This window comes from Ptychodera flava, unplaced genomic scaffold (genome assembly GCF_041260155.1).
Source record: "Ptychodera flava strain L36383 unplaced genomic scaffold, AS_Pfla_20210202 Scaffold_31__1_contigs__length_3010019_pilon, whole genome shotgun sequence".
In the NCBI taxonomy this organism is placed as follows: Eukaryota; Metazoa; Hemichordata; class Enteropneusta; family Ptychoderidae; genus Ptychodera; species Ptychodera flava.
Genome location: NW_027248353.1, coordinates 1870144 through 1896741, shown reverse-complemented (window position 1 = coordinate 1896741; position 26598 = coordinate 1870144). Strand labels below are relative to the sequence as shown.

General features: G+C 38.8%; 1 protein-coding gene across 8 annotated transcripts in view; it reads right to left on the bottom strand.

Moving 5' to 3' along the window:
- Positions 1 to 26598, bottom strand: part of LOC139127409 (high affinity cGMP-specific 3',5'-cyclic phosphodiesterase 9A-like) — a 76284-nt gene that overhangs the window by 33023 nt on the left and 16663 nt on the right. For all 8 annotated transcript variants that reach the window (XM_070693328.1, XM_070693329.1, XM_070693326.1 and 5 more), the window contains one exon: positions 10851 to 10921. In XM_070693328.1, coding sequence (XP_070549429.1) covers positions 10851 to 10921 — 71 coding nt within the window. The remainder of the gene's footprint in view (positions 1 to 10850; positions 10922 to 26598) is intronic.

Genomic DNA, 26598 nt, shown 5'->3' with positions numbered 1-26598 from the left:
TCATTTGTTCCCCAAGGCTCTCGTGGGGGCAGTCTATTTATACAACTATATCTTTTGTGCTTGATATGATTTCTAGATGACTACACTGGGATTGACTTGGAAAACGTTCTGGAACACATCGTCGGTTGTAGTCGACATTAGTAAGACTGGTTCAAAGATTAAATTTGAAATCTACTGTATTTTTACCGAGAGGCGCAACGATATCAAAATCTGTAACTGTTCAATTATTTAGACTTCTGTTTTGACGTTTTATGTTTAGAATGCCTTTCGGCCTTGTCGTTTCGTCGGTATTATTTGAATTTTAAGGTAGAATGCGCGGCAACGACAGCTTTGGGACAATGTCTACAACACTTTTCTGATGAATGTACCTATGTAGGCTCAGCTTAAACCCTGTGGAGTGACTGAAATTTTCACCGTTATTCTCGACGGAATTTTAACATTCATGTTCTCCCTGTGGAGCTATCACAGGGTATAGCGGCCATTTTGAATTTTAGATGTCGATAAATGTAGGCAATCAGTTTCTCTGATCTCGCACTTTTGCTTAGTAAGTCCTGACTTTCATTAGTGAATATGTAAGGAATAGTTGCAGGAATATTCCTTAAAGAAAGTTTGAGCAAAGGTTTGAAACTCTTTGCTTCGAGGCGTGTATTGCCTCAATCGATAGACTTTTAGTTGCATCTGATGCCGCCCCGTTGAGTAGACGTTACCCACTGGCAGACAGCAAATATCCATACACTAATGAAGTGATAATGCCCTGGAAGCAAGCTCAGAATTTAACGCATGACGTCATGATTATCTTGCTTGGTGAATATGACTGCCCCTGTTCACTTTCCTATTCAAGCTAATGAGTTTACGTGTACTTTCTGTAATAAGAACGATTACAGCTGCGGGAAATCGGCAAACCTTTGTCAGTGTCTTTACTGTGTTTGAAAGAAAATCTGAGCTTTTGTTCGAGAAAGATTACGGCGCTTATTTTGTACGCCATGCCTTGCAGTTTTCACATCCGTTAGTTTGCCATACCCTTTCTGCCCTTATTAAACGCGTATTAGCTGTAACGCTTTATAACATTTCTCATTACTAGATCTTATAAAACGAAACACAGAGTCCTTTATTCTTCCCCTAAACGTGTTGAAATATTTCGATTATACAGTGTTACATTGCCAACACAATATATAGCACATTATATACATTGTTATTGTAGACAATTTCTTTTCCTTTCCAGGACTAAAATTCAATGGATTAAAAATAACATTGAACAGATTCTGTGGCCGTCTTTGTGACTTAACACCGAGTACGTCGAGTATTGCCAAATGTCTGTGGGGGTTGAAACTACATTTTACATAAACAGCATAATGGAAAATGCATTAAGACTTAGTGCTTGAGGTACCTTTAATGTCTGTCTCTATGAAAGTAAAAGCCTTTGGTAGGGGCGATTTCCAGAAGACCTTCAGACAAGTGGTCACGTACGTAATGTATAGTACGTTTTGTGTTTACATTTTCGTAAAATGTGAATATTTCTGAACGAGAATTGAGAGTATTGTTCACGAACATTATTTCACACTCAGGGCGACAAATATACTCGGGCGCTACGGCGAGGATCAGAAATAAAAATCCACACCAGTCGACAAAGGTTTATACAAAAAAATTACAAAATATTACATTGACTATATAACCCTCACTGCATGTCCTATAATTCATCTTTTTGGATTAGGCATCCGATTGTATTCTCCTTTCGCTGCATCCTCAACTATACTGACGCTTCGAGAATTCTATTTCAAAGGTCACTGATTGTATAAATATATATTTAGACACAGTCCCTCTATCCTGTGATTTAGAGGAAAATCCATATCTTGCCCCATAGGGACTTATCTCAACGTTCTGAATCCTGGGAACTTTCAATCATTATTTTCCTATTGAACAATATTTTGCCGCTTCTTGTAACTAAAATCACATTAAAGTGCGTTATCAGATTGTATATGAAGTTGGCAAAGAAGTTCCCTACGCATAAAATGGAGGTAGTTTATTTTCACCTTGCCCGACATCAATGTTTGTTATGTGATTTTCTATCTGTATATAGAGTAGATTGTGAAAAACACATTACTTACAGGACCGACCCGATCCAAACATCTCCGTCCCAACTGCCATCGATTTCCTATTCCGACAATCAAAGTACTCTAGAGTGGAAACGGCTTTTCATGAATTCAACTCTGCGTTATTTACTGAGCACTCCATTTTGGGTTACTTTTTATTGGAAAAATCACACGTAAAGTCGTTTTCCGCTCTTAGTAACCGCGGGTGGTAGGAACAAACACACCGTTTGTCGAGTTTGAATGAGACTTAATCGTTTCCGAGCTTGTTAGAACGTTTCATCGGAAGATTTCGATTTCCCTAATAACAATTATATGTTGTGACTCAAAAGAGAAAGAAAGTTTGACGTAAAAGGCAAATATAATGAAGGCATTGCAGAATATCAAACGAAGCGAGAACTTTTTTCTCGCCGATACTGAAAAAAGACGAAATTTGAAAAAAAATACCATATTTTAAACGGTAAATAACCTAATGTTTTTTTTGTTAAAGTACCCCTGTTAGATACTTAGTAAAACATCTACAAAGTTGACAGGGTCGTGAAAGGAAAGTTTTAAAATTATTCCTACTTCCCATTCTGCTTTTGCGAGTCAAAATAGCTAACAATTCCAGAATCGCCAACACTGGACTGGAAATGGGACTAGCTCTAGGAGCATAACGTTGTCAAACTTCGACATTTTTAAAAATGACATTGCCACACTGACAGTAAGTAGTTCAACAAACCACATTACCGAGTGACTGGAATTCAGGTTCTATTTTCAGAAGATCTGTTCCTAGCGCGAACAATTCCAACGAGCGGGACTTACACAATCCTATCCTGCTTCTGTTTTCAAGTGTTGAACAAATGAAAGGCGAAGGAGAAAAAAGATCGTAGACTATAATCAGTTTCTGGTTTTAAAACCTGACGAGACTGATCAAATTGTCATTTTAATGCAACTCCATTCGTAAATCTGATAACTTACTATCTATGTATTTTTTTTCAATATGATGAAAAAAAATCAATTTAGCAGACGTCAAGAATACATTACAATGCATTGGAGAGTATAAAAAATGAATAGGCAATATGTATATGACATGAAATATTAGACATGCCCGGTAGCGAGTGAAGTATTGACGTGCGAAGGGGAGTGTTCAAATTGTCTTCTTGCCTGAAGGTTTGTCATCCTGCCTTTCCATTTGGATTGAATTTTGTTTTGATTGATGAGCTTTAAGTTGTGATGAGTTTTTCTTGCGACGCGAGTTTCTTCAGTACAACAGAGCCCAGCTTCACCCGTCGTCATAGCGACAGCGCCGTGTAAATACGGGCCTGTTTGCGTCTGGACGATATGAAGCTGCCATACTGCCGAATCTCTGCTCGATGCTTGCTGCATAGAATTCAGATAAGAAAAGCGCTGCATCGGCGGGCACGAGATCTCGCGAGTCACGAACGACAGCATGGACTTGTCCGAGCAACCTATAGGTTGATACGAATATTCGTGACTGTGGCGCGCACAGCATGAAATACTCAAAAAACGTGCCAAGATTCAAACGGATCTCTAGCCCGTGTTGCATGAGGCTGTTTATAGAACGGGTAAGTGGCAGTATGTGCTCCTTGTGCGCGTACGCCAAGGCCAGAGTAATTCGAAGTCTCTGCTCTGCATCTACTCAAAATTTTGAAAGGTTAAAAGGAATTTTACACAAAAAAACTTTTTTAATTGATTTTTCCTCTCCAAGGCCATTCCCAGAAACTTCGTATTTACCTTCATAATCTACACTACAAGTGACACTCTGCAAGAATGCAGGTCTTTTAAGTACTTCTTACAATTTTCTTTAAGTCATAGATTTGTAGGCAGTAAAGCGATGTCGTTGATTCCTATTCAAATATATAGTGGAGTGTTTTCGTGAAAAACTTCAAAACCTTTGCGCGCCAGTAACGCAAAATAAAAAAATTATTTACCTCGATCTAATATGATACAGCGTCAGTAAGGCAGTGGCAGAGTCTGACATACTCATGGTACACTGAGGGCGCTTGTAAAATACCCGAATGTTGTTCCGATAGAGCGCTATGACCTTAAATTTTTCAGATCTGCAATGACGGTGTAACAATTTTTAGAATACGAGGATAAATAGAGGCGTGATTTGGAGTTCTGAAACAGCTCGCTCCGACAGAAGAATACAGCCAGTTCTGACGCCCTGAATGGGTTTCCAAGACGACAGTGACGCTGGATATTTGGAGACGAGCTTTCCTGGCACAATTCCCAAATTAAGGAACTTTTTTGAAAATGTACGAAAATTATAGCATATCACGTTCTTTCGGTCAAAATTCATCGATAGATAAGGCTCATTTTGAACAACTGATTTGCTGTACAATGATTCTGGCAAAATAGGTTGGCTAATGGCATCCACCATATTACAGTGTATTCTTTCCAAAGACCATGGTCGATGTAGACCATTTCGATCATATTACAGATAAAGAGTGCGATCATGATACAACTAAAGGTGGTTTTACTACTGTCGCAATCAACCCACTTCGTTTGAACTTCGGGATTTTCTTCTTCATGCGTTGCTTGTGTTGGTTTTCGTTTTTGTGTAAGCTCTCGTTTGTGAGATCAAAAATGGCTTTACGACATCAAGGCAGGATGTGCCTTGGGGACACCAACTGAGTCTCGGGTTCTCAATTTTTTTTACAATACACAGTGATCATACTCATGCCGCTTGAAAGTATGACCGTGGGATTATGTGGGGTCTTCACTCTCGTATTTGTTTTTTTTTTTTTTGTTTTTTGTTAAAATCGAAGAGTTCATTGCCGTGACAAGAAGTGGAAACTAACAAAACCTATTGGCTTTGTTTGACTGTTAACGTGTTTGTTGTTTGTTAACATTTTGAAACGCTTCCAATTGCAAGGACGTCCTCGCTGACTAACCATGACTCTAAATGCCAATGCGATCTTTGGTTTTCAAATTATCCATAAATTATTCTTTCCGAAAGGTCCATCGGCAATTAGAGCCAAACTACAACCTAAATGGCGCCAAAAAAACAACAACACGCCACTTCAAAAGAATTACTTTATTTTGATGAGGGGGACGTGATTTTGCAAAACTTTAAATAGAATGAAAACGTTCATACGCGCGTGACCGGCAAAGTCACCGAGAGCTACAAGAGGTCGGTGACTCAAGGAAATTGTAATTTCTCTCCTTGAATATGTACCATATTTCAAGATGTGGCGGACGATTAAACTAGATGCGGCCGTTTTCTCTGGTTACGGTCGAGGGGAGAGGCAATAGATCTTTTATACGGACTGATAAGGACGATGCGACTGGGAAACCAGGGCGCTTATTGCTCCATCATTATAAAACTAGTTTTGCAACGCGTGGATTCACTGTACAACGACCGGCATGGCATTCAAGTGTGGTGTGCCATTGCAGAAACGACTTTGCGCTTACATATAACACAATGACGGTTATATTGAAGTCGCTTTAATCATGTTTGCCGATTCAATAGAGCAGGGAGACTTTTGAAAAGCCTCATGTCAGCGATGGATTTTGTTTGCCAACATCGTCGACTCCGAGGCAATATCCTGCTTTTGGTCTTTTGTAGAGTGGTCGACAAATATTACGACGGCCATTCGTAGCGAAGATTAACGTTGATAATCTTTCGGAACGACGGTCGATTAATGGCACCGAAAGGATATTGAAGTTTGATCTAATGACAAAAACCATGTCCAGAACCGTTCTTTTCAGTGCAATAATACTCATTCAGAGACTGTGTAATTGAAGAATATTCTATCAGGCTTGTCTGTGAGCATACCTACCTTGATTGAGATACATACAAAGTAATAGGAGAGAGCGTGTTTTCCTTTTCTGAGGAGGGCGGGGGCGTTGCAGTAGTTATCGAAGGAGGTATTTCACGAGTCGAGTATTGGTGCAGTAATTCATGCCTTTCAGCGAAATCCGTAACAAAGCGTATACCTGCACATGAACACGCTGAGAGCGTTACGGCTTGTTGCCATGGTGACGTTCATCCTTTCTAAGATGAGCTACTGTAAATCTCAAGACTACTAGTGTAAGGCAATGCCAAATCACTCGAACACGCCAGTTCTGCGCTACCTAAAAGGGGTCAGCATGACCTAAGTGTTAGATTTCCAAGAGGACAGAATCTTGTCTCCGATCTAACAGCGGCTTTCAAAATGCCGCGGCAGAAATTGGTTAGCTGACGGATCTACACCGCGATCCTATACTCATGACATGGAGCTCTGTAATATTTTTGACAAGGGAATTGAACAAAGAGTTCACAACTAGTGCATCGACAAGATAAAATTTGGTGCAGATAGGGCTCCACAATACTCGGTTCGATATTACCTGAGCGCAACCGAGCGATTTTTCCTGAGTAATCTTAACCCTAACTTCATCTTTGAGCAGCTGATATAATGACATTTTGCCGTTATCTTCAGTATGATTCGTTGTGATTAATTTTAACCGACAATTATCACCGAGGCATCGACTCGACGACACTTTGAGAATTGGAACATATATCCCTCTAAAACAGACTGTTCACAAAAAAGATTAAGGTCCTACCATTGGACTCTTGTGCTCCTGTGTAATTTTTAAATTGGAAACAGAAAATTTTACTTCCTCTTGTCAAGTTCCATACGAAAGATATGTCTTAGGCTTATAGTTCGTGGATCACTTTCTTCGGCGTTTCTTAAAGCGACAGTCTTCCTGTATGCCCTAGTTGGCCTCAATATGTATGCTATTTAGTAGTATATGCATGTTGTCTTTGTGGAAAACTTAAATATTGGGGTACATCAATACCTACCCACCTACCTACTTACCTACCTACCTACCTACCTACACATACATACATACATACATACATACATACATACATACATACATACATACATACATACATACATACATACATACATACATACATTCAGTGGGTCAGTCAGAGTCAGTCAGACAGACAGACAGACAGACAGACAGACAGACAGCCAGACAAGCATGCAGGCAGGAAGGGAAGAATACAGTTGGCATGCTGGCCTAGGGACATGATTTCAAATAGTCAGCTGGATTGACTAATTCATCGATAAGTACAAAAGCAGTTGAATAGACGAACAGATATGGTTTCTTTATGTTCTTTCTGAGATTGAATTATATTTGTTCAAAGCTTAACGTGCAAAGATACATTTTCTGCCTACCAGGGCATAGTATGATATTAACGCCGTCTCTGTAAACCCGGCGGCACATGTGCTGACCTGAAAAACATCTTAAGTATCCCGAGGTGTAATAATTGTTACTATGCTAGGCGATAACATAGAAAAAAATCATAAAGATGCACTCGTTTTTAAATGTCAACAGTATTCTCAGAACGCGCCGTGGGCTTGGAGAAGGCGCGCTATTCTACTCACATGAAGTGAACGCCCGCATGTTGCGTGTCTAACATTTCATCTCTTTTTTTATCTGAAAGTAACAACTGTGACAGCATGCAGGATTCGAATTACAGCAGTCTTTTCTCTGCGGTGAATTTTACGCTTTGCTCGAATTTCCGTATGCTATCGTCTTTCTCGTTGAAGAAGCTTACATTTCTATCGCAGAACAGATGATTGCTGACACACGCCTCGCTCGGTCAACGTAAGACCGTCGACCGCTTGAGTTAACTTTGCTGTAGTTTTATAAGTGTTTCACAGGAATAGATCTCGTTGACAGCCATCACAACCGCCCCAAGCAAATGAAGATGACTGTTCGTCTCTTAATTCTGCAATTTTCTGGGATTCAATTTCCGCTAGTCTCTTTCAATCGCATCACTCATATTGCTTTGATTTATGTACTGTGACATCGTACCCAAAGCACGGTGTGTTTTTTTCGTGGATTATTCATGAATCGTGAATCGGAAAATATTGTGCACACGAACTTTCTGTTGTATTTCGTCATGTTGTAAATATTGACACTCTCTCTCTCTCTCTCTCTCTCTCTCTCTCTCTCTCTCTCTCTCTCTCCTCTCTCTCTCTCTCTCTCTCTCATACTTTCGCAACAAAGTGATTAACTTTTAACTTCAAACACAAAAATATTCCCATATTGACACTTTATACTTCTGACAAACGGAGTAAGTGCCAAAAATTAACATTTCCCGCACGTCCTCTTTAAATAAAGGGTTTCATCGATTGGTCACAGCGTGTCTCGCATTAAAACAAAAAAAACAGGATCCGGCCCAAATCACAGCACACGTCTGAGTTACACATTTTTACTCGCTCTTGCTAACATTTCATCAAACACAGCAAAGCGTGTTTCTTGATCTTACTCCGGATGGAGTTGAAAAAAAAAACATAAAGAAGCCGCCATCACGAGCTATTTAACTATTCATTCAGCATCCGAAATGTCAGTTACTGCTGCGAGTACAGGTATCGATCAAATGGGTCTTCTGCGCTGACAAATAGCGGGCGATGGTATTAGTTTTTGCAGCCCTTGATTCGTAGTCAAGGATTGATTTCTGTAAAGGATCAAGGATTGATTTCTGTAAATCTGATTTTCATTAAAGGCCAGTCAGTTTTACCGAGTAGGTCAGCGCTCATTATTAACCAATAAACCGCGTAAAGTGCGGTGGGATGAACTTTGACCCTCACTATATATGGCTACATCATTTGAGGCCCTGATTGATGTTAGGAACATGTCCTCAGAGAAGCAAATGTCACAAAAACCCCAAGCGCCCTTGTCACTTTCGGGTATATCAAACAGGATATTTTAAGTAGAAATGCCTTGGCAACTTTCACTGCTTAACGCTGTTCGCCCCTTTTGTTTATAATTGTTCCAATGTATTTCGTTTTCGTCGTTGATTTTTCTTGGGTTGAAAGTCCTGACAGTGTTCGCCCCGAGTCTGCATAATTAGCTTGGCAACGATATTCCTGACGGTACCAAGCTTGGTGTCGTTGGTGACGCGGTACCTTTGTAATTAAAGACTGAACGGAAGTTACATAACATCACTTCCGGTTTTCAGCGTGTGCCTGACGACCAAACCCGCATCCTCGTGCCGCCGCTTTTCATGAATAGGTTCTTTAATTAATAACGCCGACCAGTTTCGTTGTTTCGATTCGCGCAAAAAGGTGGTTGTCGTCCACAGCAGAAGATATATCTGATTTTTGCCATAAAAAAGATTCATATCTCCTCACGATTCTTTTCATGCGATTTGAATGCCTGGTTGCTTTGCCTACAGGTCTGTGAATTACTCATGCTCGGCTGACGCATGTGCACAAAGAGAAGGATACAAATTTCTTATCATTTGTCAGCGATTCACCAGTCACGGTGGCGTAGGAGAATGTAATCTTGTGGACCTGATAAGATTGTTGGAGCCAACGCTCAGAGAGAAGTCAAAGCAAGATATTCCCGTCAGCGATGATGTTTTGATCTGTGCCGCACGGCGTGAAGCAAGGACGAATATGTTCGGAAATTTGACACGATCGAACGTTATATCGTTTTTCGTTATTGTAAGTTTAAGTTCGTGAATGGAAATATTGCTCAAAATATTAATCGATGCATCACGCTGCTAACAACGCGGCCCTGATGTTACAAAACAAGTTAGATTTCCACATGCTATAATGAATCGTAAGCTGAAAATATTAGATCACCTTTTGCTCAGAAAACAACCAAAGAATGACTTAAAATCGTCTCTCTTTAGCAAATATAAGCTTTATAGCTGCTACAAAATTCGGGCAGTAAAATGATTGCTTAAAGGGGAAAATCGCAATCTTCCCAAATTATATCATTTACTTTTGGTTAAATTTGTACGTAAACTTATTTACGTTGTTCTGTTCATTAAAACATGTGTAATTATCAATCCGTGGTCCCTACTAACACACTGTGTATGCAGATAATATGAAAGGCACTGAAACACCAAACATCTTGTTCGGTGTCGGACTCATTCAGAAAAGAAACACGCTCACACATTGGTAAGTTTTTTCGATACTTCCTTGTTAGCACACCAATCACACATTGAAACGTTGAAAATCTGTGATCTTCTGCTCCCCTAGATTAAAATTTGTCGTCTGGATTCTGGTGAGTGCGACAGAGAGGAAAGTGTGTGTGTGTGTTCACGGTAGTCTGATCTATTCTAATTGGTAATCCTTGGAGGCCATCAAGTATTGCTGTCCTTATACACAGGCAAACTTTAACGAAACGGAAGTCCCACATTTGCGTGAAAAATACACTCTCCTCTGCTTTGTAGATCTTCACAATATGGCGTGATAAAAAGTCACTCGTTCCAGGAATGAAGCGACGAGGAGAAAGCCCATAATTCGCTAGATTATGATGGTCAACATTAAGGTAGTATACGCCTCGAAAATAAAGAGACTTAAACTTTCGCTCAAATTTCCCTCACGGAATCTTTCAACCATTCATTCTAAAACCCAACAATAAAAAATCGGGGATCACCGAGCTAATTTTGGTACTTGAGAGACAAAATGCCCCAAATTTACCGATATTTGACATTCAAAATGGCCGCTAGTGTATGGAAAAAAAAATAAAATTTTCGATTTTCAAAAAACATAAGACGATGAAAGTTTTTCTTACTCACAGAGCTTCAAAATGAGCCCCCACAAGTGGTTGATCAGAAGAAAATAAAAAAAGTTTAAGGGTCAAAATATATGTCCCTGGTGCACATTCTACCTTGCGACAAGAATTAGTGTTCAGTTTCTGTCCCTTGCACTCTTGTCGCCAACATCTCCATCACGCCGAGCCAAAACAAGAATGGCGGCACAACGGTAGTGGATGCCAGTTCAGTAAAGATTCTCTTACCTTCCCGCCCCTGCTGCCGACTGTAAAAGATCTTGTATGTCTCTTGAGCTGCAATGCCTGCTGAACACGATCTGTCATAAAAAAGATAGAACTTCTGTTATTTTGTTACCAATTTGTACGTTCATGTCATAAATATGTAATTGTAATGATGCCAACTATTTTGAGTATTTTTGTTCTCTGCATCTGTATCTGTGACGACCATTTAAGACACTGTCGCCAATTAAATCAATGTTGGGGCAGAATTTTTATTGATCGCTCTATTTCTATAAATAGCATGTAGATTCTGTTGGCATGCTGTATACCGGGTATTTCAATATGTCTCGGAGAGTACACCATAATTTGTTGTCGCTATACTGTTATGATACTTAAAACGGCTGTGAAAGGTGACAGTTATTGGATGCGCAGGGGCAACAACATGGGCGTGGTGCGCTAACTTTAAAAAATTACGTTTCTGGTAATCAAAACTGTTGCTTATAATCTCGTTATAACGTGTAGACTTCTCTGGTCTGTTAAATCGATCAGATATTGGAAACATGTTTCCGCTAGTCGATTTGGACCCCATCCAAGAAGTCCTTTGCACAAATCATAATTAGAGAAGTTGAATTGAAGACGAATAATCTATCTTTTCGTACAACTAGTTTAACTGATATTAGTGTCTATAACATAACATGCCATTTTCTGTGCCCTATGGACGAGAAAAAAAGGAACGAGGTCAAAATGGCTGACTACGGAAAATAAATGATTTGTTCCAGCAGTTAATATCATGTATTTGTTTTGAAGTGGCGGTCTGATACGTGCCTGAGAAAGCCTACGGTGAGCGGGAAAATTTTGCGGGAAGAAAAGAAGTTGGATTTTTCTTGATCAAATTGGTGACACCAATAGAATTGCGAGTTAGATCTACTTGGTCTTGTGCAAGCCTGGAGCGCGTCAGCGCAATATAGGTACGACAGAAACACAAACGCACCGACCTCGAGGGAATATCGACCAGTAATTATGCCTTCTTTGTTCCGGGGTCTAGACCGCTCAAATCGCAGATCCAAAACTGGATCATTAAAGTCAGGTCTTACTTTGTGTACACGGTATCTCGTATCTCCATGGTTACCTGACATACGATGTCCGGGCGTGTTTTTCTTCAACCTTAATGAACTGACGTACGCTAAACGTGGATATCTTTCGTCGATCGTAATATCGACACAATGATGACATGCAAAATATCCATTAACTGTTTCACGCACAGACTATAAATCAAAATACGGCTAGCGCAAACTGTCCAGTCCTTTCTTTATTTGTTTTGTGATTCTGCGTAAAATGATAGAGCTTAAATCGAATCTACAACCTACAATCCTCCTAACGCCGATGATTCGAACGAATGCTTGTTGACAATCGTAAAATCCATTCAGCGAGCGATAAAAACCCTATCTTTGGCAGGTTGGTCGGAATTCGTTCGTATCGCCAGGGCACCTCAAAGTTGGTATTTGGGGAGGTTAGTGTTATCATGAAATACCCCGTATGATGAATACAGCCACAAAGTATTAGGTATTTGAATGGACTATTGGATGTATATAACTGAACTGAATGATTTTCTAGTTTTCAAATTTTACGTATATGGCTTTATCCGTACATTCTGATATCGATGGTTATTAACATTTAAGCTGTTTTCGTGTATTAACTTATGCCCTGTACGCCGAGTGTATTTTAGCAGGTGTGTTTATCTTGTAGGGGATAAATGAACACGAAATGATGAATTGATTTGGAATTTGGCCTTTGTACAACGAAGAATTTATCATCCAGGCGAACGGAATTCATGACGTCTTTTACGGGAAATCAATTAGTCGTGTTTTAAGGCACTTTGCACCTCGGAATCGTACAACTTGAACTTAAACTTATACAGATTTCTTAACCAAGAAATGATAAAAAAAATCAGGTCACCATGGAAAATTTGGAACTAGAGGAACATATTGCCTACATTAGCCGAAATTTGAAATTCAAAATGGCTGCCGTCTCCGTGTATCACTTAGAGGGAAATGGTTAAACTTTTCGATTTTACAAAACTAAGACGGTGAGAATTTTACTTACTTCAAGAGCTTAGAAAGGAGCCCTGCAATCGATAGACCAGAAACGAAGTGTAAAAATATCTGTCCCCGAGGGGCACTCTACCTTCATTTGGAAAACCCGAGGGAAAACATAACAAACTCTATCGAACGTGGAAGTAGGCTGAGACGAGCAAACTGCATTGTGAGTAAATAATGTTGGAGGCGTGGTACAGAAATCATCACAAAAGTGTCACATCGCGCATTTCTCGAGCTAGCATGACAGAGAAAACATTTTGTTTCCCTTTGGGGTCCTCGCTCTGCCCATCCATACAAGCCGCGTCAGCTATTTTTTTTTTCACATTCACTTCAAAAAAAAAATTTCAATTTTGGAAAATGATCGGCGCTACCCGCGGCAAAAATGTTTATATGTGTAGGATCCCATACACACACTATGAATATCCGGCTAGTGGGCGTTTCGTAGGCATCTTTTTGCGTGTAAAAATATTAGCTCTGTCAGTAAATCTTTGTGTTTTGTTGTTTTATTACCGGTAGTCGGATCGTTTTAGCTCAAAAATAAAACCGCGTCACTGCATCATTTTTGCAGAAGACCTGGATTGAAAACAAACCAAATCGATTTTTTTCTGGCCTTAGATACGCCACAATCAGTACAACAATCGTCATACGCACTTTTAACTCTATAACTCCGCCGTACTAGGCGATACTAGCTTTCTGGCCAAGTCGTCGCATAGAATTCAGAGGTCAATCCTAAACACTGGCAGTTTGATCAACGTGTTGTACACAATGAGCTCTATATAATTGTACAAACAACGCCATGTTGGCAAAGTAGCAGCCCTGATTAGAAATCGACAAGATTTAGGTCAAAGGGCAAAACGTCCTGGCCTATAGAATTGTTCATATCATATGCTGCTTTTTTCGAATCAACTTCGACGTTTTGCGTCTGCTATCTTGTAAAACGTATCGATGCAACAATCTCCAGACCAAACGAGCGTCACTACAGTGACAAAAAATGAAACTCGACACAAAGTCGACACTAAAAGACAATTGTCCTTTCTTAGGGCCTTTCAATAGCTACGTCAAGCAAATGGACCCCTTAGCATTGTTTATATGTAAGATTATCAGCGACGGGCCCAGTATTCCCTAGTCCCGCTAGAATGACAAACAGACAGATGTGCACAAGTTGACTAATATCCGTCGGGAAAATTTGTCACCGTGACGGCACATGGTATCAGGCCAAATAAGAAACTTGACATATACGTTAAAAAAACCACCGGCCATTGGTATTTTTTCGCATTTTCAAAAGTTTCGTGTATGTTACGGGCCTTGGCCAACGAAAATAGAAATAAAGTAGTGCCTCCGATTCACCTACTCTAATTTTTGGAGTCATATCGCCGGAAACACACTTTTCTTATTTAGCCATCTTAGTTCCGCCTTCACACTTTTTCATAGTCTTCGTCATTGCAGACCTTGCAGTAGTATAATATTCCGCCAATGCTACAACTGACATATAATCTTACATTTAGAGTTCTGCATCTTTTTTTGTAAGGCAAAACCCATGGGATTACTATTATGCATAATAAAAAGTTATTTTCATAGTTTTAGCCTCCGTACCAAACAACGTAATTAGAATTTTATCCTCCAAAGCTATTGTTTTTTTTTTCGAAAACAAACGCTCTCCTAAAGGGTCAAATTGAGACAGTATAAATTACCCTAACAGTGAACACAAATCGTCAGAGAATATCAACGCATCAACAATTCTTCGAAGTCTGGCTATTTTCTTACAGCTGTTGTTGACTCGCTCTGGAACTTGTAAGTAAAAGAAAGATGGCTCAAGCCCGATCTTCTTTTCGATGATAAAATAAATAAACAAATCAATCGATCAATCAATTAATAATCAATCAATCAATAAATCAATCAATAAATCAATAAAATCTCTTGTCGGCAGGGTTTCAGAAATACGGAAGACATGATGAATATTCCGATCTCGAGAAAATTTTTCGATGTAAGTGTTACCTGGGTTACGGCATGTATTAAGACCTCAAATACTTATACGAAGATTTTGTTTATCATTTCACAATGGTAACTCTCATTGAATATATCTAGAATGTAAAATTTTGATGGCGGCTGAGATATTGACATTTTCAATAACAAGATGTCAGAATAGCTTTGTTATATAACAGACTATACAACATATTTATTAATTGATTGATCGATTGATTTGTTTATTTATTTATCATCGAAAAGAAGATCGAGCCTGAGCCATCTTCCTTTTACTTACAAGTTCCAGAGCGAGACAACAAAAGCTGTAAGAAAATAGCCAGACTTCGAAGAATTGTTGATGTATAGGATAAAGCCCAAGTACGAGGGCTCTTCTGGTATATAAAGTCCAACCCAACGATAAAATGTCGAGGCCGCAGGCCGAGACATTTTATCGTAGGGTTGGACTTTATATACCAGAAGAGCCCGAGTACGAGGGTTTTATCCGACTTAAAAACTATCGCCCCTAACTGATATATTTTCGTTTTCAATGTGTTTATGTCAACCGTCCCCTTTGTCAATGTAACATGTTTAGGATATGAATTAAAACTTTTATTTGTGAAATAGCCTTCCAATGTAATGGAACATCCTATAAATGCCCCAGGGCACATTATATAAATGCCCTTGGGCACAGCAGATTTGTGTTGCAGCTGGTTTCCGCTGTGTTACCAAATTTCAATATTAAAACGTACCAGATGTCCACAGAATATGACATGTTCACTTTTGATTGGACAGTACTTTACTACGGCGCTGTCATTTGTTTCTGGAATTTGGTGACCAAGGCTTTATGAGTAAATAAAACACCCTGAATTGAGCACTCTGATTGGTCAATCAACAGTAGATAGTTTTTAAGTATAGGATAAAGCCCGAGTACGAGGGCTCTTCTGGTATATAAAGTCCAACCCAATGATAAAATGTCGAGGCCGCAGGCCGAGACATTTTATCGTAGGGTTGGACTTTATATACCAGAAGAGCCCGAGTACGAGGGTTTTATCCGACTTAAAAACTATCGCCCCTAACTGATATATTTTCGTTTTCAATGTGTCTACGTCAACCGTCCCCTTTGTCAATGTAACATGTTTAGGATATGAATTAAAACTTTTATTTGTGAAATAGCCTTCCAATGTAATGGAACATCCTATAAATGCCCTAGGGCACAGCAGATTTTGTGTTGCAGCTGGTTTCCGCTGTGTTACCAAATTTGAATATTAAAACGTACCAGATGTCTACAGAATATGACATGTTCACTTTTGATTGGACAGTACTTTACTACGGCGCTGTCATTCGTTTCTGGAATTTGGTGACCAAGGCTTTACGAGTAGATAAAACACCCTGAATTGAGCACTCTGATTGGTCAATCAACAGTAGATGGTTTTTAAGGGTTGATATTCTCTGACGATTTGTTCACTGTTAAGGGTAATTTATACTATGTCAAATTTGACCCTTTAGGGCAATTGAATAGCTGTTCTTTTGTCTTCAAATTTTGCTGTGATGTTTCTTTAACCCTTTCACCGCTATGGTTTGTCCCAAATCCATTGTTTTATATGGTAAAGTTAGACCTGTACACAGGGAACTGGGGGTGAAAGGGTTAAGGTAGAATGTGCCTCGGGGCAAATATTAGGACTCTAAAGTTTTTAGAATTCTTTTCTTGATCTACTAGTTGTGGAGGCTCATTTCATGCTGTTGGAGTAAGATAAATCAAATGTCTTAATTTTTCGAAATTTTTATTTTCCATCATAGAGTACAGGGACGGCGGCCATTTTGAATTTCAAACACCAGTGAATATCATGTAATTTGGTTCTATAGTACCAAACTTTGTATGGTGACTCCCAATTTTTATTCTTGATTTTGCAAGAGTATAGCTGAAATGTTCATTTAGGAAACCTTGCGCGAAAGCTTAAGTCTTCCACTATCAACGCGCGTATCACCTTAACAATTCAGGAAATACAGGGCTGGGATGTGATATAACTTTATTTGCAAGATCAAAAACAACTCCCTCACTCCTACGAAAAATTAGATCCTTCTATTCGGTGAATTGATTTTATACAATGGGCGATTACTTAAAAAAGAAATTCGTAACGATCTGGGTAAACACTCTGGGTGAGCAAGATAAACAGTGAGTTCATAACGACCTGGATCGACGGTCATATTTAAGTATCATTGCAGAAAGCGCTGAAGAGCGCTTCGGGCTCAGATTCTTCGATTACTAAAAACAGATTTTCAAAATATTCGTCTCTGGGTAGCATTTTCATCACTCCAATGAGTTATGTGGATCCACTTTAAACACTCAGTCGATTATTTCTGATTGCAGTGATATATCTCCACCTCGCTGTACTCTGCGAGTTTAGATGATAATACTAAAGAAAGGCACATATATATCAAACAAAAAATCAGGAGAAACTGACCGCCACAAACATCAAGAATGTTCAGATATTGTTAGTAAGGGCTGACTCAGAGAATGGCAGATTTTTTTCAAATTTCATATATCAGTAAGTTATTCTTAGAAACTTAGAAAAATAACATTAAATCCCCTTTTGTAGGCAAGAATAAAATGTTGTTTTCGTCATGTATAGGCATTCATCTCTGTCTTGTAGATATATTACAATTGCATCCATAACTGTGCTATAGATATATTACTACTGCCTTCTCAACTGTCCTATAGATATATTACTGTTGCATTAATCGCGGTCTTATAGATATATTACAATTGCATTCATCACTATCCTATGGGTATATTACTATTGCATTAATCACTGTCCTATAGATATATTACTATTGCATTAATCACTGCCTTTTCGATATATTACTATTGCATTCATCACTATCCTATGGGTATATTACTATTGCATTAATCACTGTCCTATAGATATATTACTATTGCATTAATCACGGTCTTGTAGATATATTACTATTGCATTTATCATTATCCTATAGATATATTACTATTGCATTAATCACGGTCTTATAGATATATATTACAATTTCATTCATCATTATCCTACAGATATATTACTATTGCATTTATCATTATCCTATAGATATATTACTGTTGCATTAATCGCGGTCTTATAGATATATATTACAATTTCATTCATCATTATCCTACAGATATATTACTATTGCATTTATCATTATCCTATAGATATATTACTATTGCATTAATCACTGTCCTATAGATACATTACAATTGCATCTATCATCATCCTAAAGATGTATTACTATTGCATCAATCACTGCCTTATGGGTATATTACTATTGCATTAATCACTGTCCTATAGATATATTACTGTTGCATTAATCACTGCCTTTTCGATATATTACTATTGCATTCATCACTATCCTATAGATATATTACTATTGCATTAATCATTATCCTATAGATATATTACTATTGCATTAATCACGGTCTTATAGATATATATTACAATTTCATTCATCATTATCCTACAGATATATTACTATTGCATTTATCATTATCCTATAGATATATTACAATTGCATTAATCACTATCCTATGGACATCTTACTATTGTATTAATCAATGCGTTATAGATATATTACTCTTGCATTCATCATTGTCCTACAGATATATTACTATTGCATTTATCATTATCCTATAGATATATTACTGTTGCATTAATCACGGTCTTATAGATATATATTACAATTCATTCATCATTATCCTACAGATATATTACTATTGCATTCATCATTATCCTATAGATATATTACTATTGCTTTCAACACTGTCCTATAGATACATTACAATTGCATCTATCATCATCCTATACGTATTACTATTGCATTAATCACTGCCTTATCGATATATTACAAATGCATCCATCACTATCCTATGGGTATATTACTATTGCATTAATCACTGTCATATAGATATATGACTATTGCATTCATCACTATCCTATGGATATATTACTATTGCATTTATCATTATCCTATAGATATATTACTATTGCATTAATCACGGTCTTATAGATATATATTACAATTTCATTCATCATTATCCTACAGATATATTACTATTGCATTTATCATTATCCTACAGATATATTACAATTGCATTAATCACTATCCTATGGACATCTTACTATTGTATTAATCAATGCGTTATAGATATAATTACTCTTGCATTCATCATTATCCTACAGATATATTACTATTGCATTTATCATTATCCTACAGATATATTACTATTGCATTCATCGTTATCCTATAGATATATTACTGTTGCATTAATCACGGTCTTATAGATATATTACTATTGCATTCATCACTATCCTAAAGATATAGTAGCTGTTTATATTGAAGCGCACCCTTGGACAAGGAGATAGCCGCTATACAGATGACAAGATCAGCTGTTCGTCAAGTGTCGCTCTTCTTAACAGTAATGTTGGCAAGTTTCTTAAAGACATATGAGGACATGGGATATGTCGGGCAACACAACATAAGTCCATGCTGGCATTTCAAAACTATAATCTTATTGTGATTACAACAGAAAGTAGTACCACAGACAAATAGAAAGATTTTCTCTCTATTTGTCTGTGGTAGTATCAATAGACGATAAACCACACGATAAGAGAAGGCATTCCCCTTTCCCGTTAAATGTTGTGTTCGGTCGGAGACATTCGTGCACCACATCTAACAAGAGCCAACCGATCACCATGGCAACGACTAATTACGCTAACCTCCGACATCTGTTTCAAACGCAACCACAAACATGAGATGGTCCCCCCCCCTACGGCAGTAAATCTAGTATAATGTGACAATGACGAAAAGAAAGATTCCATTTCAGAATCTAATCAAGTTGATCACCGAAGGGCAAATCCTACACAGTGCAGGTTTTGCCGACTGACGAACAGAGGCCTAGACCCTTAATTTCGCGTCAGCCTTAGGGTTTCAGGCGTAACCACATGCGGGATAACTATTTAATGGGTCGGCCTCATTGTGAATGTTTCCACACAGGAACTCGCCTTCTCCTTATGTAAAAAAATTAATAAATATAAAGATAATTGGTTGATTTTGCAAATGTCGACATGCATTGAGCTGGGTTTATTAAAATATTTGGAAGAACGGTTTCTTTTTAAGTTTCAAATTTACTCTTCGCAAATATAGCGGCATACGCTAAATGGTATGGATTGGAAACGTGTTTCTTACTTTAACATCGCATGCATCAACACGAGACCTCAATATGACCAACAAACATCTTATCCAAATAAATGAGGGCAAGATGTTGACTTTAGGGGCAACATCAAAAGTTCAATATAATAAATCTAACTTAATTGCTTAAGTTTGGCCTCAGACCCCCCCCCCCTTCTAACTTAACTGACCTAAAATTGAAAAACATTGCCGACTCATACCCTGTACTTATTCTTTCAAACGACGTACCAATGTACCATTGAATTAAATAAAAATTGAAAACCTTTATAAGTAACAAAAATACGGTGACTGGATCGGTTTTAGCGTACAAAAACAGCCTTAAAAACGTAAAATTTGCCAAAAAGACGTTAATTGTTTTTTGACTGCACAGAAATTAATTTGGCCAAAAACCCCCCACCCCCAAACTTAAGCAATTAAGTTTTTTTTTTCAAACATCGATCTTTTGACGTCGCCCCTTAAATTAAAGAGAAGTCGATCTCAATGTCCCTAATGTTCTTCTTCTTCGATGTAACCTAAACTAAAATACAAACATTAAAACTGTAAAGCCAACATGTCTGCGTAAGGTAAAAGTTTTACATCCAGTAAACGCTCACAAGACGTCGTGATAACGTCTCTGGAAAAAATCTACTTCTTCAATGGCCTACTGTGTAGCATCCACTTTCAAGATGGCGGCCGCCGACTCGATGTTAGTTCATTTGTCAAAATTTGCGACGCTCGCATAACATGTCATCGTTTGAAGCATACGTACCATTAACCTTTAACTCCCTAAAGCGTGCAACATTGTTTTTCAAAAGACATCGAAGAAACAGCCTTGTTAAAAAACGACTAAGGAGACAACAAGAGAAAAGCTCGCATGACTCCTAGCTCATACACAAATCAGACCATGGTCATATTGCAAGCTTGTGTAAATCAGCTCTGACGTTTACCCGCGGCCTAAACAATCTACGTGCGCTTTGTCCGCACAGTCCTTCAAAACAGAAAGATTCTGTTTCAAATTTGCCACCGCAATGACATTAATCTTCCCTGGCGGATGAACCCGTCAAACCCACTTTTAAGATGTATTGTCCGTACCTAACCTCCAATAATTGCTTTTCAATGTCAAATGGTTACGATCGCCGGGCAGGGACAAAAGTCCTATTCTGATCTGAAACCTGCAGCCTACGGCTGTGGAAGGGAAACACGGTTCTCTCGTTGTCACATCAATTTAGCTGTGTCAGTTATTACTTTCACATTTCCTGGCGACCTATCATCTGGTGCTTGCCACTGGGGGAAAGTACAGTTCACTTCGCTGGACATTTTGAGGCCATCTGTCTTCGCGGAGACAAAAAGCAAAGTCGTATCCTTCTTTCAGCGACAACACACATGCATGCCTGCGTGCGTACATCCATCCATCAATCCATCCATCCACCCATCCATCCACACTGTGTGCAATCAAACTGAACCATCCACAAAGAGAATTGGCGTGGAGAAAGAGTGAAATGAGTCTGGTCACTCACAAGGTCGTGTCAATGTCATCGCTTAAATCTTTATCTATTTTAAGAAGAATAGAGAGGATCACACAGCGCTGTATGTGTTCCGATGACTAAGTGACTCTTGTGATCATATGGCCCCCTAGCAAATGCCGATTTGCTATTCCCACTGAAATGATAAGGCTCCATCAAATCATAAGGAGATTGTTCGTTGACTCTGCAATTAACGTCATCACCTATTGTTACTACTCACTTGGGGGAGGTTTTTTAAATGATGCCGCCGAGGCAGAACATCGGAAGCTGTATCCGCATGAAATCGGTGCACACATTTAAACGCGATCAAATTACTGGATGCAAATGCGCGCTGGGTTCGTCACATTTTAAGGCCCTTAGTTACCCAATTCTTAACCCCGGGATTTTCTTGCTTTTCCTCACCGACAGGGTGAATTTATCATGTAATGTTTCTTTTTGGGTCACCTTGATCTTCAACATAAAAAAAAAAGACAGAAGGAGGAATCCCACTTTCGAAGCGACCTTCACAGGAAACACATCATATTTATTCTCTGCACGTAATTGTTGCATGGAGATATGTAGATTTGCGGCCTTCAAGTTGATGTGCATCGGAGGATGGAGCAATAATTGCTCACACTGATGGTGTACAAGTCGGTATACCGTAGATTAGGAATATTTGAAAGGGTCTTTCGATTTGCGTCAAAAGAGAACAACATTCCATGTCGGGATCACGGCAGGACGGAAATACGCAAGGTTTGACTTTATTTTTGAATTCTAGTGGAATTTTCGGAAAGTGCAAAGTCTGACGAGGCATGCAAAAGTTTTCACCCTCTCCAAGCTGTCGGATGTCCGTGCTTCTACGACTTCTCGCCTGCCGCGACGCAAAAACAGAAAAGCGCGTTATTAGATTTAGAAGAAATGAAATTATTGAGACTAATCAAAGATTTCTTGTTCAACATGAAGTCATGGGTTTTACAGATACCGAAATTTCATGTAATCGAGAATTAAAGTAGTGGCCGTACTTAGTTACTAAATATAGTACGCGCGCACCAGATGACATTTCAATAAACACTTACGGTTTTATCGTTTTAAGCAACTGCTGTGAACACATGTTTTGCAAGTTTTAGTTTAAATAGACGTACTTGATGCCGGCTACTCCTAAAGGGCATAATTTCATTGTGAAATGAAGCGCTGTTTTCGTGCTGCGTGAGACTTTTCGAGAGAGTACATGACGTTGATGTTCGCAGAACGAATTATCTAGTCATGACAATGGTTCACCATCTTTAGAGTTGGAGAGTGCGCAAAGTCATCAAGATTCATGACCTTGTTACAAGGTCAGAGCAATTACTGATGGCCGTCGACCGACTGGTAGGCCAATTATTCAAGTCTCGTGAGATCTCGTTATGAAAGGTGGTGCACATGTTGAGCAGAGGGACCATTTAGTCACAGACATTTAAATTAAATTTCGTTCGGACACACGAGCTTGAGGACGTACTTTCATTGGTCAAAGATTAGGATAATATAAATATAAGAAACATTGGCAAGTTTATAATATCAACATTTATATAATACCGCCATTTTGATGACTATACTTGACCTTTGAGTCTTAAAGAGTAAACGATGGTTTGGAGAAGATTTTACAAAATGGCAGAAGAATGACACCTCCGCCTACAACAAATTATTGTAAGATGAACAAGTTGAACAATCTGTGAGCTGATCATCCTTTACAGAATAAACCTCTTGCTGGTAACATAGGTTGCTTAATGATATGACATCGTCTCAGCTTCCAGGAAAGCGTATCGCTTCAGAGTGACTTAAGCGCCATTTGAATTCTTTTTATGATTACTTCGCGACATCTCAAAGACGGCGGCGATATCATGCCGGTCGTTCTCTGTCTCTGCACCTCCGTCTCTCTTCTCAGACTGTCTGTCTTCCTCTGTATGTATTTGCCTCTCTCTCTCTCTCTCTCTCTCTCTCTCTCTCTCTCTCTCCCCTTCCTTATCACCGCTCTGTCTCCCTAACGTAAGTCATAGATTACACTACATAAGCTGGATGTTATTATCGGTCAGACTCCAGTTTGTATGTCCCAAAGTGCTGTATGTAGGCCTCTTTTCAAAATCGAGGTTATCAGTGACGTCATGTATCGTGATATCGAACAGAGGCGTTTATCCGACTCGGAGAGCTACTACCGCCATTGTCCCATTGCTAATGTCAGAATCCTGGATACCGACCGGGCGGGGAAGATTTTCTCTGCCAATGCACGACTTAGTAACTCTGTAATCCGCTTAGCAGAGAAAAAGGAATATTTCCATCGGTCATATGAATTGCGTACGAACAACACCATTCTTGTAATTGACAACGAGCGCCCTAGACAACGCAGAGGCGGCACACAGCCATTGATATTTGCCGATAAAATTAAGGTAACTGGTGTTATCTTGACCGGGTTTTATCGAAAGTTGAAATCGTTTGTTGCCATTACTTTTGACCTATCAAAGGTCGTGCCCTTTTAGTTGTTGTTGGCAATTTAACCGTAACTACATTATAAAGGGCATGTATAACAAAAGGCCCGACATGACGTATCGGCTGCTATCAATAAATTCTCTTATATCATTATATATACCAGTATATTGATTGCGCATACGGCGATCTGATTGGTCGAGACTTAAAAAATGAACGTGCAATATACGCGCTATGGCACGGTTGGAAAGTACGCTTTTTGACTTTTCGCGCCAGAATTTCAATGTACTGTTATGACAATAGCAATAACCCTCTCAGCAAATGGTATAGCGCTTGGTTTGACCAGTTCACTCAATGTATGCACTCGCTATCACTTTTGCACATCGTCTTTAACGGGTCAAAATCTCATGGTTTACCCGTTGCTAGTGTGATTTATTGCTTAAATACCTAGTTGTACATGCATCCCTAAAGTGTTACATGCGTCGCGGTGTCAATATTCAAGTAAATTTTGCATATTTTATTTCAGTTGTTTACTCATGACTTAAACAAACTACTTAAAGCGGTGACCAAACTGTAGAAAATGACCGATGAAAATTCCGCGCGCGCGGGAACTTTCACTCATGCTGATGATGTACATGTAGTTCTCTGAAAAGTTTTGAACATGGAAACGAGGCAGTCGGCAATCAGGTTTGTCCTGTACACAATTGAATGTCTGTTGTTCCTTGCGACACATAGCGATGTGCTCGTAATTTGCGTTCAGGCAACGGTATAGGCAGTTTTACAGCCATCAATTCGGCAAATTACTCAGGTGCGCGTGTTGTCCAAGTAATTGAAATGCTTTCGCGCGCAGTGCTTCACTAAGCAACCCGGCCACATCACACAGGGGGGTTCATATTTTGCAACCATAAATAGGCTTGGCATTATAACCATTCAAAGCGTTTGATCACGCGCGCTTGAAATGTCAAACACTGGCCTGTGTTTTATCATAATTTACGACTTAATGGATTGAGTGTATTGCTTCGTAAATACGTTCAAAGCAAGAACCACTATATTAATATAGCGTCTAGCCTTTCCATTTAAGTTGGTGTTTCCGTCCGCTCGTCAGAAAAATCTCCTGGTTACCAGATAAAATAACCACATAAGAGAGAGATTACAACATTAATATTTTCAACTGCGTTTGACATTGAATATTATTTTTATCAGTTTTGTCAAAAGTTCATTTATTCGACATTTTCAATTGACGATGGAGAAGATCATAGAATGCGGCCTTGTGCGTGCCGACTTTCGTTTCTGCGAATTTCACATTCTGTAAGAGTTGCAAGTCGATTTTTTATCCCATCAAACGACGGGACGGAAAATTCGTCTGCTCGCACAACTCTCAATTTGTTGTTATGGAACGGTAACGACATGGTTCCACCTCATTCGACACGTGGACTGCTATGATTGGTCAATTTGTTCCGTTTAATTAGCACGCTTGCAAACTGCAAAATTAAATTCTCTCTCATTAATTTGATGTGGCGTGCCTGGATGGATAACATTATCTCAGTGTTTTCATAATTACAGGTTTTTGTCAGCACCTATTTAGGCCTTGAGATAACAGGAATATTGAACTAGAAAGTTGGGAAAGTTTTTCTGAGAATTTCGTCATTGAAAAGCGGAGAACTGTTTTTTTTTTTTTCAAAATCAAGAATTAAAAGTATTACACGTAAGTTACCGGGATCAGAGAAACAAATAAGATAAATTTTACTCATATTTGAATTCAATATGAGTTCTATACCAATTGTTGACTGTTGTGATAAACGTTTTAACTTTTGATATTCAGGAAAAAAAAACCAAGAACTTCAAAGTTCGTTCGCAAGGCCTGAAAATGAGTACACACAATTAAGTATTATAAAAAAGGTCATCCATTCATCCCAGAGGCACATTCTGTGAAAATAGATATATGCTTTGTGTCACTGCGAATACACTATATGTGTATGTACAGTGTGGACAGAACGCGTTGCCACATTTTTGTGTCGGGGTTTGAATAACAAGTGGGCACTGCAAGGTCGTAATCATGATGAAGTGTTGGAAAAATAGTGACAGCAATCAAACACCAATTATCTCCTTGGACGAACTTATCAAAAGAGAAGAAAACAAACAAAAGATATTGATAGTTTTCTGTCTGGCAATTCGTGACTATGATCGACACGCCCGGTCGACACGACAGCTCGACTCATTCTGGTCGGACTATAGGACCTGTTCATCTTGTAGCGATATTCGCCAACCATAAAGTGAACATAAAGTGCTATTAATGTATAAATTAACCTCCGAACATTTTGAGCTGTTTCTAGTGCCAAGTAAACATGTCAAAAACGGCCGCGACATTGGCCGAGAAATCAGAAACCAGTGATCAAAATCTCGGACAACAATAAAATTACAATTTTCGCTGATCAGGCGAAAGATATATTGTCGTTTTACCTCGCAGCAATTTCATATCAATCCGCATTTAAGATCGCAATATGGTTATGTTGCAGCATAAAGAATGACCGAAGCGCCGACGAAATA